General features: G+C 43.8%; 1 protein-coding gene across 1 annotated transcript in view; it reads right to left on the bottom strand.

Moving 5' to 3' along the window:
• Positions 1-16,863, bottom strand: part of DAB2IP (DAB2 interacting protein) — a 166,087-nt gene that overhangs the window by 140,450 nt on the left and 8,774 nt on the right. Inside the window, exon 2 of the mRNA XM_075716380.1 lies at positions 2,779-2,882. Within this exon, the coding sequence (XP_075572495.1) occupies positions 2,779-2,847 (69 nt within the window). The 5' untranslated portion in view covers positions 2,848-2,882. The remainder of the gene's footprint in view (positions 1-2,778; positions 2,883-16,863) is intronic.

Below are 16,863 nucleotides of genomic sequence, written 5' to 3'. Positions count from 1 at the left end.
ATAAAAACTGTATGTAATGAAGCCATTCATATTAATGACAATAACATTCAGAGGGCTGAGCAGGAACAGAAATGAGATGATAGTGGATTGTAGCTCAGAGAAGACAAATGCTCTGTATTATACATGTGATGATTGCCCTTATTTAATCCATACGGAATAAAACAGCCGGTCAAAGCAAGCAACCACATCCCACATAGGCTGTTTGTAGGCTAACAAGAGCTAACTTGCTTAAAGACAGGAATAATTTCTCTAAACACATAAAGCCGGATATATGCCATTGGAAAAGGAATAAACAGCACTTTATTTTCACTGACTACAAGTACACTAAGAAAAACACTCCCAGATCCTCTGTCTTGCGAAGAATCCAGATTTTCCCATCATTCTTTGCCTCTTTCATCAACAAGTAGGACATTGTTTGAGGTTCAAAGATACTCATTTACTGAGACAGATAGATTCTGATAAATGAAAGGCACAAAGCAAAAGCATGCCTGTTCAGTTAGCTTTACCGTGTTTCTGTCTGCCATGCTCAGAGGTTTAGACCATTTGTAACTGATAATCAATTTGGATAGAGGGTAAATGGCTTGTGGAACAAGGGGGTTAGAGAAAAAAATTAGTTTCCCTCTTGGCACTGAAACAAGATGCACCTTGCTTAGCAAAAAGGTGATACCACAAGACGAATCAGACCAAAAGATGATCCCTCTGTGTTTTGACCTGTTAGAACAGGGAGCTCTTAGGAGAATAACTTTCATCAACTCCAGAAAAAGAAAACCAAACATGCCTCTACAGCAAATGCTTAAAGACACCTCATACTCCATTGCTTTTCTGGTTCATTGTCTTCAGTATTTGCCACATACTGTACACACTCCTTCAAAACAGAACTCGTCTCCTGCCATCCGCTCTCTGACATCATGACTTCTTCCCATTTCATTTAGCAAATAAGACAGTGCCAAAAAACACGCTCTCACATATACAGCAGGTGTTTGCATATAATGGCTACAGAATATAGCCCCACAGAGAATGTTATGCATTCACAAACTTAGAATTTATAGAACTAAAATAAACTACTTAGACAAACTGCTATTAATGATTCATTCATCAGTGCAAATGTTCTCAGGTGAACTGGGTGTGCTCAGATTTTTTTCAGATTGCACCATTGCCTTTCCTTTGCAATTCTGGTTCTGCCTATCTAGGTTTGTTATGAAGTAACTGAGCCTGTAAAGTAGGTGTGGCCTGCAAAGAAAACCTATAAACACACACTGAGAAAACCAGCTCCAAGACCATTTGCCTCTTCTCTGAATAAAAATACCTTTGTGCAAACTTATTATCCATATATATCAGAAATTTTCCTCTTGAAAATATAACCTCCTGATTGCCTTGGCTATTGCTCATACTGGGTATATCCATCTCCAGCTGTGTAAACTTTATGCTTGTACTTATTTTTTTCAAATCCCTAAATAGATTTCTCTCTTACTATTACTGGAGGTCACCCTAAATGTTACCCAAAAGACCTTGGTAACTTCAGCTGATTACAGAGCCCCAGCCTCCCAAGACTCTATTGCATTAACTATAGACGTGTCCAGGCTGATGATACATTAGAAAAAAAATCCCAGCTACTCTCAGCTGCATGTTTATTGCCCACTTTCAAAAAAATACTTATTTTGATCCCACCATTGTGCTTCTATTTGTCAGCTGAGTGTACTCCTAAATTAAATAATTACTTTGGATTTGATATTATTCGTTAGATAACACAATCCTTGTGGTAGAAATTACTGTAATCCACTCTAGAAGCCTACCTAGTATCTGCAGGATGTTGGAGAGACGACTTAAATCAGTGGGGAAGCAGTGATAAATACCACTGTGCACATTCTAACTAAAGAAGAAACAAAGACTTTTAACTCACTCCAGAAGTGATCTCCAAGGCATGACAGGGCCTATCTTCTAAAGCTATGAGCCAGCCCAAACGTTGGATCTTGCCGGGGTGCTGAGATGTTAGGGAGAGGGGAGTCCTGTGGTGAGACTCAGCACATTTCCTCATACTGGAGTGAAACTGTTGGCAACTACTCTGTCATCTGCAGCATCACAGGGCTCAGCACCGACAGATCCCTTGGGACAGATCCCTTGGTCAACCGCTAGCTCTGACTTCTTCGGGTCTTTGGCTCCCTTCTGTAAAATGGACACAGTAGTGTGCCCTTCCCCATGGAGCAAGAAGACCCTGTTTGATTTTGGTATTGCTGTTATTCATGTTAGTGGTGTTGCTCTGTTCCGCTCCCAAATGACTTCCCGTTCTTTACATACTGCTATCACAACAAACCAGTGATATTAGCAGAGCACCTCAAAGCAAAAGCATTGAAGAAACAGAAAACAATGAATGGCTCCTCTAGGCTCCTGCAGGGACAGGATACCAGGCTCTGGGGAATCACCAGCTTGGCAGGTTTCCTGTTAGTTAAGAAAGGTTCTTCTACAGGAGATTTTCTCTCTGTAGGAGTATGAGGACATACTGTGCAGTTGCAGACCAGTAAATACATCGATGAGAAACAACTTACCCAAACCTGCTCCAGATTCAAATTCAAATCTTGTTGCTTTACCAAGAAATATTGTACAGTTCCTTGTTGCTAACAGTATCTAACAACACCACATTTACTTAAAAATAAGTAATCAACTAGTTTCACGTACACCACCTCTTCTCTCAGGATGAGCAAATCCCTCTCCCTCCTGGCAAACCCCCACAACAATCATTAAGATGCCATAACAATCGTTGAGATGGGGAGAGACACTTACCGTGACCCGGAAGGGCGTCGTGGCAGCAGGCTCCATGGTGGGGTTCTTCTCAGTGACCCCGCTGGGCATGCTGCGCCTCTGCCCGCACCTCTCCGGGGGGGACTCTGTGGAAGGTACAGAAAACAAAGGACAATTACAAACACACAAGCACAGGAACGGTCCAGGAACGTCAGCAGGCCACGCAAAATGTGGCTTCTTCCTTTGAGATGCCCTTGCAAATGAGCCAACACAACCGCCCCACTGTATCTGCTCGTATTTCCCACAGCCGCCTAGAACAGCGTTCAATCAGCAAGACTTTCACCTTCAACAATTAGCATTTTTTATACAACTGTAAGCTTCAGATAATGCCTGACAGGTTGGCATTATCATTATTTCCAGTCTGCAGATGGGTAAACAGAAAGTGTATTGAGCTGAGTGAGAATTATATGCAAAGCACAGATCCGTGCACTTGTGGACTTGATACTCCTAAGGGAAGCTGCTAATGGGGTTACCGGCACAAGATGCTTAAGTTACTTCACTAATTCCTCTAGCAATTTGCTTTGTGACTAGGAAAAAACTATTAAATCCTGCATTTGCTAAAGTATGAAATGTGGATAGGAATGCTTACCTCCTTCCCTGCTGGTGAGGAAGGGAGGGGGCTGAAAAGGCTAAATTAACAAATATGCCTAACACTGAGAAGATTTGGAAAGGTATTAGGTAAGGTCAGCAGCAGCGTTATGAGGTGGTGTTCCCTCGGTTCACAAACCCTCTTTGAAAGCACCATGGAACTCGTGAAAAGGGGTCCATTTCCAAGATGCCATTCAATGATGCTCAGACCTTGCAACAAGCTTCCCTTCTCAAACCATTTGAGAGTCCTTATTAGCCAAGCATTTCCATCGCCCAAAAGGCAGAGCTGTGTCCTCTCCATTCTGTTGATCAGGAAGTTGAGAAAATGGGCAGGGCCTGTGGTCATGATCATGTAGGCATTTAGTGCCTTTTTTTCAAGAAAAAAAAATCAAGAAAAAAATTTTTTCAAGAAAAAAATTAAAAAAAAAAAAATTCGGGAGTGGACACATGACACAAGGGCAGGAGAAGGTTCCTCCTCGAACAGTGCTGTGGCTCTGCAGGAGGCGAGGGGGTCTGTACAGTCTTCTGTGTGAATCGACACGGGTCAGAGATCTGTGCGTGGCTTTGCAGGTTAAGAAAATGTCTTTATATAGGTCTCTACAGCAAGGCACGAAGGTTAGAAGTAACAGTTCAATCATGTTTATGAGCAGAGTTTAAGCCCATGTAAAGTGTCAGGAGTACAAAACAAGGTCTGAGCAAACCTCCTGGTAGTGCACCCTCATTTTCAAACACCAGTTACTTCGCTGCTCCTTTGAAAGTAAGCGCACGGGATTCTGCTTGTCCCTGCCCTGCTGTGGCACCGACCACATCCAACAGTGGGAACTCTATGATTTTCACTCAGAGCGAGACTTTTGGGGACATGAAGGATTTTTACATTCCAAATCAGCCCCAAACTGTTTTAAGAATTCTCAAAATGGGTACAAAAATTAAACAAATATCAGGTGGTATATAAATACACTGATAAGGTGCAAGCTAGGGAAAGGCTTTTCTAAAAAACTGTCGTCTTTTGGCTTCTCCCCCCACAAAACATATCAAAATATTGTCCTCTGCCATCAAATCATGGTCTCCTGAACACAGAATAGTGCAAGCTGCAGCGAAGACGAATGAAGCTCATACTTCTTACTCTCCCAGGCCCCAGAATCTTCTCTACTCTTCTATTTATCCACATCCACCGGGTTGGACTTTTGTTAACTGCATTTCTCGCTTTCTGTAGGTTTCTTTTCCACAAATATTTTCTGTCCTTTACATCACCTTATCAACAAACCCTTCTGATGTATAGAAATCCCTATAACTTTTGAAAGACAGCGTCTGCATATGTAACACAGAGTTATTTACTAAACCATATGGGATCCAAGCAAAGACAACAGCGAATCAACAACAATTTCAGAATGACACTGAAAAGCAGATTTCTCACACAGTTGTTCTTCTCTTTTTAAAAATGATGAGCATAAAAATGAATTAAAAAATGGAGCTGAAATAAACATTGGGGGAACTCATTCTCATACACAGTTTCACAGGCAACAGGCATGCCAATGAACTGCTAGGATTCTTGGTTGGGAATGAGAGGCAGCCTGGAGAAGGGCACCTGCTGCAAAAGGAAATTAGGTGGTAGACTCAGCTAGAGCGAGGCTTCTACAAATTAGTATGCAAAGAAATCTACAGATGGAACAACCTGTACTTCAGAGTGTCTCAGACAATGACGTTCTCATAACTAGTGTAACTTAGAGGTGGTTTGTTTGCCAGTTCTAAGGCTCTGCAATCTGCAATTTGCTGCCATCAGGTCTTGGCAAGGAGGGTTGTCCCCTTAGCAAGGTTCTCCCCTTGCCAAAAGCTGCCATCACCCGGGATCTGTAAGAAACAACTAATACCTGCAATTCCACACAACAATTCCTGAGATGTATCTTAAACTATTCCAAAAGGACAGACTGCGAGATTCCACCCACGGGCTGGGTGAAGTGCCTGTTCAGTGACATCTTCCTTGGTTGCAAATCCCACCCATAATTCCTCACCAGCGGCCACGTAACCTGAATGACAGCCAGAGAGCCAGAATCAGCCAGTTCATTGCTTTCACAACTGCCAACCAAGCCTTCCAATGTCTTGGCCACTTTCTTTGCAGAATGCTGCACTTTGAATCTCAAGGAGGCAATCAAGTCTTTTGGTGTCCTCTCCTTTCCCACTAAGGCTCCCACCCCATTCCTTCGAACGGTGGCCTTCTTTTTTTTGGGCTGTCATAAAGAAACTACTTGATTACAGCATTTGAAAGTGGGTTCAGGATGGCAAGACAACTGAAGAAGCCGCTTCGCATTTTCTTAATGACCAGAAAAATAAACGTTATCTAAAGCATTTCACATACACATGGCTGGAAAACAGGAACGATGGGATTGCATCAAATGAAGCTGCAAGAAATGACTTTCCCCGGAGGCCTGCAGCACAAGCGTAGAGCTGTGCTCCCCAGCCCAGCGCACTTCTCGCCTTCAGCACAGAGGGAAAGTACTTGCTGTCCTGTACAGTGTTACAGCGCTACTGACTTGCACCACGGTGGTTTGTCAGACCAAAGTGCACAACTGTCTCACTTTCAGTAATCTGTCGATCTGCTTCCTCTTTCAACCACACAGGTCAGACTTCGTCAGAGAACGGGAGAGTGTGTTATGGCCCAGGGCTGATTAATACCTGGGTCTGATTGCACTGAAGTCACAAACTGTACTTTTAAATTCTTACTTCATCATTAAAATACACCCAAAGCAGAGCCAGCGAACACATCGGTTTGACCCAGACCAAAATACAGAGATGGGTCAGGACCTGAGGCTTCCTATTATTCTTAAGCTTATGGTTCATAAAGTATTTGGAGTCAAATCTCCATTTTAGCTTAGTTTAAGCACCGTGGGCGTCACCAGAGAGGGGAGGCTTTGCAGGAGAGGCACATTACAAAACTGTTTATAAGAAACCAGAAATAACTAGAAGGAGGGTTGGGTGTGGGTGTTTGGGGCGGGGTGGGGGGGAGCTGTTTGTTTTAAAGGGAAGTAAAAATAGCTTACAGGTAAATTAGTAACTCCTAACTACCACAAATGTACAGCAGAACAGTTTTACATAACGAACAAGATGAATGCATAAAGGTTTGAACTGCCTTTTTATTTCTTCAGGGTTAGGGGAGAAGTCTTAGGCCAGACTCCTGGCATTAGCGATGTCTGCAGTGACACCGCGGCAGCCAGCCACCACATAAAAGGTCGCTGTAAGGCAATAATAAAAACTCTCTCCATAGCCACCAGAGGCTGAAAAAGAAACGTCTTAATTTACAGCAGTAGATATTTAGGCTAACCATTGGAAAAAGTCTTCTCTTGGCACGGGCAGTTATACGTTGGAATTGATCGTCTAGAGAGAGAAATGTATGTTCAAGCCTACGTTAAACCTTCCGTGGCAGAGCTCTCCCTGTCAGGCGAGGTTCAGATACAATGAGCGCCCTTCCCTCCCCTCTCCTGGAGCACATGGATACCAAATGATCTCCCGAAATCCCTTCCACCCTTATTTTCTGTGATTTCTGACAAATTTGCCCACTTGTGCGTAAGACAAGCAAACTACAAGAGATCAGATTTGGTATCTGACTTCAGCCTTTTCTTGACAACCTCTTCACGCATCTTCCTCCTCTCCTGAACGTCCACTCCATTTCTGGCTGGACGGACTCTACTGGCAGTTCTGTTACGCCTCTGTATAGCACAAAGAGTCCAGGGTCCTACACTGACCTCTGTTACAGACTCACAGTGTGACCCTTGGACATTTTTAATGCTTTTCATCAGATTCACAATTGATAAAACCCTTGAAAATCCCATGGGAACACCGCAAGGTTTCGTTAATTAATTAATGTCTGCCATCCATTTGTATCCCAAGATAAAGGATTCCAGAATGAGGAACAGTATTACTGCAGGCAGCTAATGACAGAATGACATTTCCAGAAGCACTTAGTATTATCAGATAACATCCTCACTAGACAGTGAATTTCTCTGTTAGCTTAATGCTATCCCTCAGCTCACAGAAACTCCAGGATTATACTTTCATTTGTCCATTTATTTGCTCTAGATCAGATTTGATCTGAGGACTTAGACACACAGTATCTCAGGACACTATTTGCTCTCTTGAAGTTCTCAACTTGTTATGAACTTAAAACCTCCCAACTCTTTCTTTTATGGCACAGAGGCCTGAAAGTCACCGAAGTAACAGTCTATTAAATGAGGATTATAACGCAGGCGTACTGGATCTGAAAACAGATTCCTTGGGTATAGTGAGGAAAGCCACACTACCCAGCAGCAGAGATGCCAGTGTCCAGAAACGGATGCCCAGGGAAAGGGATGCCTTTCTGACTCTCCGCCGTTTCCACCAGCCCGCAATGCGATGCCCAAAGAAAGGATGGTATATATACAGGCGAGCAATGAGAAGTTGTCTAATTACTGTTGGGACAACTGAATCAGGCAAGCCCACCTAAGTATATTACCTGGCCCTTTAGAAGCTCTTAAAAATCTCAAAATTAGACTGGAAAAGGTTCTTAAGTCACTCGGAGGAGGACTGCGGCCATTCTGATAGAAATTAAATTCCTCATCTAATTTTCTCCTCATTGTTGATATTTTTTGTGTACTTTTCTAAGCTTGCCCAATGATAACGAGGCATTTCTACTCACACTCTGTTTTACTTCATAGAATCATAGAATCATAGATGGTTTGGGTGGGAAGGGACCTTTAGAGCCCACCCAGCCCAACCCCTGCAGTGCCAGGGACAGCTTTAACCAGAGCAGGGTGCTCACAGCCCCGTCCAACCTGGCCTGGGATGTTTCCAGGGATGGGGCCTCCACCGCCTCTCTGGGCAACCCCTTCCAGTGCTTCACCAGAGTGCTTCCACTCTGCACGTTGTAGAACTGTGCTCCCGTGGGCCCTCCCAATTCTTTTTCAGGACCGTGCACTAAATCTACCCCAGCAGCACTGTTCAACATCTGCCGCAGACTGGCGCGGGGCTGGGGCTCGTCCACCTTATGCAATCACAGAAGCAAGAAGAAACAAACAAAAGTGCTTCCTGCTTTTCCAAATATTTACAGAAGGCTGCAATGTTTTGGGGTTTCCCCAGTGCAGGATAAGATCTTCAAAGAGAAACTTTCTTGAAATTATCAAACCCCTGAAACCTCTCCCAGGTTATCACACCTAGTTGGGTCCAAAATGCTGCCTGGTGTGTATTGCACTAGGATTTTTTTTTTTTAAGCTTCCAGGGTTGAAAGCATCCTACTGAGTTCGCTGCCAACAGGAGGACACTGTAAACATTGCACATTAATTTAGGACCCAGGGCTTATGAGCATTTCTGAAACTGCTTCTGTAAAGTAATAAACACATTTGATTTGTTAACTATTTCAAGGCATTTGAATTGACAGAATAATTAATCCCTACTACACTTTTCCATGCCTGTTCTTCATGCTGCGGAATAGTTACAGAGCAGCGTCGTGATCCCCCCAAGGTTTCCAGGACATCAGCAGCAGAACAGACTGTGAGGAACTCCCGGCACCAGAGCTCTTGTTTAACCCACTCAACATCACTGCCGCCTTCGTTGCAACTCTCAGACACTGCTACAGAGAGGGTCGTTATGTGTAACAAACACACAAACACATAGTAACACTGTTTACTTTTCACTTAGCAAGTGAGATGGTTTTACATTTGCATTACCTGCTCTTGTGAATCACAGCTAGTCCAAGAGATCATCAGGATTATGCTCTCATTAGTGGGAATGAAATACATTAACTCTTTCTGTTTGTTCATCTCTCTTCACGCTCTCCCCCTCTCCTGCTCTCCTCTCACATGCAATTCCAGGGATCAGCCAGTGGAAGAGACAGTATGAACAAAAGCAAAGAGAACCAGCTGGAAGGAATAACTAACAAGCAGGCACTTCCCAGCAAGTTAATATTTTGATATGAAACGGTTCCAAATCCAAACCAGAAAGGGAGGTACAAATCTGAATGAGCGTCAGAGAAGTTAGCAATGAGAAAACGTCTCCGTCAACTCACCAAAAGGAAGCCGTGCTTGTCAGCAACGCACATGCCATGGCACTCCGAACAAGCCAGGAATAAGAGAAGTAGAGATGATGACTTCATCGGAGGCAGCAAGGAAGAGAAGTATGACTGGAATGCCAGACAAGCCAGCAGCGCTGGGGAGACACGGCAGGAGGCCAGGTTCCTGCACCGTACCGCAGTGACGTGCTTTAAGGAGACTTTAGAGGACAATAAAACTTCACCAGATCCTCTGGATGTCGTGAAAACTAAGAGTTGATGAGAGCCAAAAGCTGCTGGAAAAGATCCTGCAGGCAGCCCTCGGAGAGGTCAGGCCGGCTGGGACCTTAGGCAAGGATCCGCCAATGAAGGTGTGCTCCTCCCTGTCCTGCCCCACGGCTTAGCGCTTGACATCTCCAGGGTGCCCCAGAGACTTACCAGGGTGGAGTTTCTGCGAAACCAGAGGGAACAGGAATTACCGGTCTCCTGCTCGTACAATTACACTCCGCGAATTAATTTTATTGCTTAATGAATTTAGGTGTTATTCCTCTAATTTCTGCATTATCTAATAACTCCTTACTACAAACCCAACAGAGGAGAGGAGGAGGCACATAGTAACAGAAGTGATTTACTTAACACGGCTCACAGTAGCATTTATGAATTAAAAACAATCCCTGGCGAGTAGATATTTGTAGTGTCTGCATGATTCCGGATACTCAGAAGAGGCTGCAGAAAAATCTATGTTTCAGACAGCTTTAGGTGGCCGCATGAGTCCAGGAGGAAAGATGGATCTTTAAGCTGAATCCAAAGGGGTATTCAGAAACTACTGTTAGAATAGCGGCACTTTTAAAAAAAGTGGAATATTACCCCGGGAATAAACAAAGACAGAAAATAATAAATACTAAGTTGAGTCAACTGTCCCCTTCCCGAGGCACAAATAGGGAATGGGAAGCAGAGAAGCAAAAATGTCTGATTTGCACTGGACAGCGGTCAGTTTGGAACCACTGGCAGGTTACGAACGCCCTCGCTAACACGCTCTTCCTGCTCCCATCAGCTGGACTAGAAATATAACTGCAAGGCCAGTTGCATCGTTCCATTACCTGGAGAACTATTTATTGGAACGTATCGCCCAGTGCCCTGCTGATCCCTCAGTGAATTCCAGTTGATCCCTTACAGCAATGTTATAACCACTATGCCACACAAAATTAATGAAAAGGCAAACCTTTATTAGGCAATAAAATTGACTTTTAAATAAAAATGGTTGTGAAGCGAAAGTTTAGGGCAGGTAATGCCGCCCTCTGAAAAACCAGACTCATCTAAAAGCAAAGCTAATGAACACTCCGAGCAGGTATTCTCCAGGCTAATGAAAGTTTGCATCTCCACCACTTATTGTATTAGCAGAAAATAATTTCTTTTTGCATCTTAGAATCTCTAGCGTAAATCCACTCCTATAAAGCACAGCAGTCCCACTGGCTGTACCCACAACTCTTCTACATCACAATCAGCGATTTACTCCCCGCTCATTTAATGCTCTAAGCAGAAATAGTTTCACATGTTCTCAAGCTCTTACTACCTTTTCAGATAATTAAGGATGCTGTTTACAGAACTATAGCTTGTAAAAAAATTCTCACTTATCTAGCCATTTACATGCAAAACGAAAAACTAAATTGGGATCATTACTTGCCTTTTGTGCTGCCCTCTGGCACAAAATAGTTAGAATTAAATAATTAGAGGCTGGTAATATGCCTATAGCTAATGCTACCCACAGTGACTACACCAAACAGATCCAGCTTCTTACCATTGCCTTTGTTTCCCTCACAGAGGACTGAAGTGTTACCGAAACACCACAGTCAGCGTAACAGTCTCGGACCCAATGTGTCCCTGCCTGAAAGCACAAGGCGGCACCTGAAGCACCCTCAGAGCCATGCAATCCTCTGCAGCTACGAGAACGGTGGCTGGGACAGCTGTGTGAACTGCAGAGCCTTATTAGAACTGGCTGGAAAACAGAAAACAATTGCAACTCACAGAAAACACCAGACCACGCTGTTTCCCGTCAGCTAAAAATTATGACCATCTTCTCGCAAAGTGGGACTAAGATCTTCTGGAAGACGAGCTTTTTGCTTTTCTTTGTTAAATACTGATTTGAAGTGACATTCACCTTTGCCATAGCACGCTGTGCACTTTAATGGATCTCATATCATCTCTGTGTCAGGTTCCTGGATATCACGTACCGTGTAGTATTTAATATTCCTCATACTGCTTCTGAGCAAGTGCTATTAATGGCTCTTGAATCTAGTACTGAAAAAAGCTGTGCTATTTTTCTGTGTACTTGATGCGTACACAGAAACGTTCCTCTGTTTGCTCTGATATTACCCAGTAGGACAATTCTTTTCCCAGCAGCATGCCGAGGTGCTTTTTGATGCACGCACGCAGAAATGGGACTCACTGCCCTTTTCTCCTGTCGTTCTGTGGGCTTTGGCTGCCCACCTTTGCAGCCTCTTCTCTCCTGGAAAGCTCAGTTAGGCCTGCCACCCTTCAAAGCTGGAAGAAGCTGCGTTTCTGTCATCCCCCAGCAGCGGGGTGAAGGGAGCGTTGCTCTCACCTCGCAGAAATCCGGCTGCCTCACTAGAGGGAGCTGAAGCCCCTTCGCTGGCCAGCCTAACCCACAGACTGGCCCAGCCAGGGGACAAAGGAGATCTGGGCTGCTTGGAAGAAATCTGCTTCTGGCACAGGGCATCAGGGGTGTGGGGCTTCTCTCTGGGGTTGTTTATCTGCTTGGACTGTTAAGAGGACTTCCCCTGTTCTTCTGTACGCCCCTTCGCACCTCTCCCTGCTGCGCCGGCGCTCCCTGCACGGCCGGCCAGCTACCACCTCTGCTCCGGCCACTTCACCGCCCCGCTGCAGATGCTGGCCCTCTCCACGTACTGCCTTTGTTCTTGTAGCCTAGTGATGACTATCTAGGGCAAATTCTGCCCTCCTGCAAACGGATGGGGAAGATATTCTTTACCTGAGGAGACAGAGTTGACGTATCCGTCAAGAAAAAAATACTCCCAGAGGACCAAAAGGAAAGAGAGAAGAAAATAGCACAAATGGGAAAGAAAAGCTTCAGTAATTCTCAACACGAGGAGTCTGAAAATACACACCCTAACTTCTCTGTACTACAAAACTGAAGAAACAGATCCACGTCCAAAAGAAAGACACAGCTGCAGGTCCCCAGACCTGGTGCCGGGGTGGTGACAGGGAGAGGATATAAAACATGCAGAAAATTACTCCCCCTTTCTTAAAACAAATAGCAAATCATGCTGATTGAGCAGCCTTTATTACAAACTCCATTTTAACTGTCTGGTATTTTTTAATTAGATATGTATATATATATTTGGTATTTTTATTCTTTATCAGTCTCTGAAATAAAATATGTATGATATTTATCTTTCTTTGGTATGATGTCTGGAGAACAAATTCATCTTTTGCTAACGGCATATCATTAAGAGCCTTTTCTCCAGGGTAAAATTGAAATCAAGCACAGACTTAAAAAATACATCAGAAAAAGATGAAATTCTAGCCTGGTTGGGGACCAGATCATGGAGACTGCTAATACCCTGGTTAAACTGGAAAGGATGATGAAGTGAAGTGGAACATCAGCTTCCTCCTATGTGATGATAAAGACAAGCAAGATGGAGCCTGGAGAACAAGAAGTCAGCTCTGGGGAGATTTAAATTAGGTTCATCCATCATGCTTAACATTTCTGCAAAGATTCAAAACCGTTACCATGCTGCTTTCTTGCAGCACTTCATCAGCATGGCTGCCTATGCACAGAGGCAATCCAAGGCAAAGGAGGAACTTTTATACTCTCTGTGTCACTGCGGACGTAAACTACGCCACCTACGCAGGCCAGCCGGGACGGGGCAGGGAGGATGCAGCCCCCTCCCACTTGAGACTGCCCGGAGCCCCGGTGGGGTGAGGCACTGTCGGTGGCCAGCTGCCTCTGCAGACCGCTGGCCCAACACGGGGCGGCCATCAGCACGTGGTGGAGGGCCACAAGACACTTGCCAGGCGGTCTCACGTAGCCTTTGGCTAACCTCGCAGGATCCCTGCGGCGCAACGCCCGGGGAATGGGCTGTCCTTTCTGCAGCCGAGTCTCTCCCAGCGATTTCAGTACAGCTGACGCGGGTCCTGCCAGGCCTCCCGTTTCATTGAAACTCCTGGGATTGCAAAAGGGACTTGGAATTTTCACAAGAACAGACTGTGTTGCAGCACGTTGGCCCTCTTTGCTTCCAATTTCAGAGAGAACTAAAAAGTAGAGAGGCAGCCCCAGTGAGACGGGAGACACATCCGGATCGCAGCCATGGTGGTGTCTCCCGTCAATGAGGTTCGTTTCCTTGGCAAGGCGTCCTCATGTCTGGTTGGGGGCTTTCTTAATAGCTGGCTAGGACAGGTGAGCTACAAAGTAGTTCAGAACGGTTTACTTCGTGTGTGAAGCAGCAGTACGGTATAAATGAAAACTTTGCGCAGTTTAATTACTAGGCCATTTTTCCAGCCGTGCGTGGTGGCTGCTGTAACAGGTCTGTGCTGGCAAAATGCAAATTAAATAAATAAATACTTAATTTATAAGCATGATTCATCAGAGATTTCATCTTCTACAGCAAAGAAACAGATGTTCAATTGATGGCACTTCATTAGAGAGATAAATGGGGTCACATACATATCTCTATTCACATCCATCTGCATAATAGACCAAACATTAAGATCTGAAATTCACATAGTACATGCAGCGCTTACATCAGCCTGAAAGGGTCTTAATGCCCAGAGCCAATTAATCCAAGTTAGAGTGCCTTAACATTGAAGGAACTTGAATATTGTTCAAGAAAGCAGAAGGCTGGGATTTCACACTGGCTATTTAGGATACGGTTTCATTGGAAACACTTATAGAAGAATAAACTAACCAGATTTTCTGTAGCTCCTGGACAAAATATAGTATCCCTCCCGATGAAGCAACTGAAAGACAGCATTAAAAAAACGCAGTGACAGGAAGGTCTGAAAACACTGTTACCCCTCCAGTTACAATTACGAAGGGTTAGGATTAGGGATAGGGTTAAGGATAGCTGAGAATGTTTTTTCTGTTTTTCCAAATCTTTATGCAGGAGGCTTAAGAGTTCTCCTACCAAAGAGAAACAAGTCTCCTTCGGTTTAATATTCATTAGATAGAAGATAATGCTTACAAAAAAAGGGTCACCTTCTCTGCCAACCTGATTATTTTTTAAAGGTGAGTGCTTACATAAATCTTCTGCATTTGCTTGTGTGTGGATGTGGGAGCATATGCGCACGCGTGTCCAGATACAGTGCGTCTGCAACGCATCGGCAATCTACGCATGTGCCTACGTACCCAGAGTATGGCTGAAAATCCTTCCTGCCCTTACTAGTTACTCGTACAACTTTCTTCTAGCTCTTCAGACTCTCTCAGCAATTGTTTTACAATTAGGAATTGTGGAATGTAAATCCTAATCTATTGTGACTGACACTTAAATTTCCTTTGGGGGTGGGTGGGTATTTCTGCTTCTCTTACACATATGTGCTCTGAAGACACACTTGCAGGTGTCAGCTTCACAGGCTCGCTTTTTCGTTTTCAAGCAAACGTTGCCAGTGCCAATGAAAGAGATGGGAAAGCAAACATTAAAAAGCAGTTATGTGTTCTTATTTCATATAAATAATAGCGCGCCACAGACGGACATACAGAAACCACCATTCAAACTACTATATTGCTTTATGCAACTAACCCTTAACAATGATGCTAGCTTTGTGATTGTGTTGCCATGCTTTTTGAAGTGATAGCCACTGTTTACCTCCAAAGACATGTAGTAGATTACAAAAAGGGATCTAGCAGGGCTGTATTCACTTGTACATTTCCCATCCTATTTTTGAAGTGGGCGGGAGTGGGAGGATGTTCTCACCTACACTAACACTGACGCTTGCATTTTCCACCCTAAAAACCATGCAGGGTACATGTAGGGATTTCTCCTTCCACTACTGATCTGCAGTCACTCCAAGGAGCAATACGGTAGCTGTTCAGCAACACGCTGCAACGCTGCAGAGCAATTTAGCACATGTTGTGAACAACATTCACTCTTCCTGGGGAGATTAATGCATTACACCTCACTCTCAGAAATTTTATCTCGGTATTCACCCAAAATTCAGCTAGTCCTAGAAGTAAAGTTATGTAGATGAACACCAAATGTTCTCACTTTAAATATGCCAGCCACATCAAAATTTGTTCTCATTTGAGGGTATAAAGGTAATAACTGTTAACCTTTGACTGCTAAAAATGTAAAGGGAAAATATCTTTCATTTAAAACTTGCTCGTTTGGTTACCATGGACACTGCTTAATCATGAAGGATGACTGTTACTTGTTCCTATAGTAACCAAGAAGCTTAAGAAGCATCCTGTAATTTAACTCCAGATGCCAAATTTTACAACAGTCCACCTATTACCACATTTGGATACTTCAGAACAAGTCCAGGCTTGATCTCCGACTCCACAAGAAATTCACTGATGCAGAAGTGCTATAAGAAATCAAAAATGTGAGCACATAATGTACAGAAGAAACTTGCACTTCAAATAAATGGGTTTCTTCAAAAAGAAACATTAAGTGCTCAGCATCTGAGGATTCCTTTTTCAGTGCAAATGTTAACGAAGCAAAACTTTGGCCGTTTTCATTCTTGTCAATTTTTCTCAAAGTCTGTACAATTGCAGGGTATGTTTTTCCCCAAAGTGAATGCTTCAACGCTCAACTTAAAATGAACTTCCGAAGTAATGCTGAGTAGCCAGTATTCATAATTGAACCTCTGAGAGCAGATCAGGACTCCTAGCTCGCAAGAACAGACCTACAATAAAAACATGTGTCCCTCATGCAAGCAAGAAGCAATGGACAGGACAAACCTGCCAAATTCAGGCAGCCAACGTGTTGCTCTAGACAGCCTTTTACAGTATTTCTGCTTATTAAAAAAAAGCATAGCACTTGCCTGGCGTTACTCATCACCCTAAAGCTTTACCTTCAGCACCACCAAAGGCATTTGAGTCAGAAGCTTTGTCTCCTGTAGGTCTGGGGAGACGAGGCTTCCAGAAATTACCTGTGGCTGACACTGTTTCTTGACCCTCACCAGTTCTATATTGGGTATTCAGAGTTTTCAAAAAGCCGTCAGTTTTTACATTTGCTGATTTCCAAAGGGGCCTGAGGAAACTTAGTTTAAAAGCCTGACCCCAAGGCTGCACAAACAGTGAAATGAGTAAGGAAGTTCTGGGGTTTGGGTACCTTTTTTAATACGCATATACACAAACACAGAAGCAATTAGTATCTAAATTTAAAATATTCCCTGCAGTGTTTAAAAGGAAAGCAAACTACCTTCAGCTAGTGTCCGAGTCAAGAAAAGCAAAACTGATAATGCCCAAACATGGAAAGTGACCCAGCTCG

This window comes from Pelecanus crispus, chromosome 9 (genome assembly GCF_030463565.1).
Source record: "Pelecanus crispus isolate bPelCri1 chromosome 9, bPelCri1.pri, whole genome shotgun sequence".
Taxonomy (NCBI): domain Eukaryota; kingdom Metazoa; phylum Chordata; class Aves; order Pelecaniformes; family Pelecanidae; genus Pelecanus; species Pelecanus crispus.
Note: the sequence above shows the minus strand (reverse complement) of the source record. Positions and strands in the feature narration are given on the sequence as shown.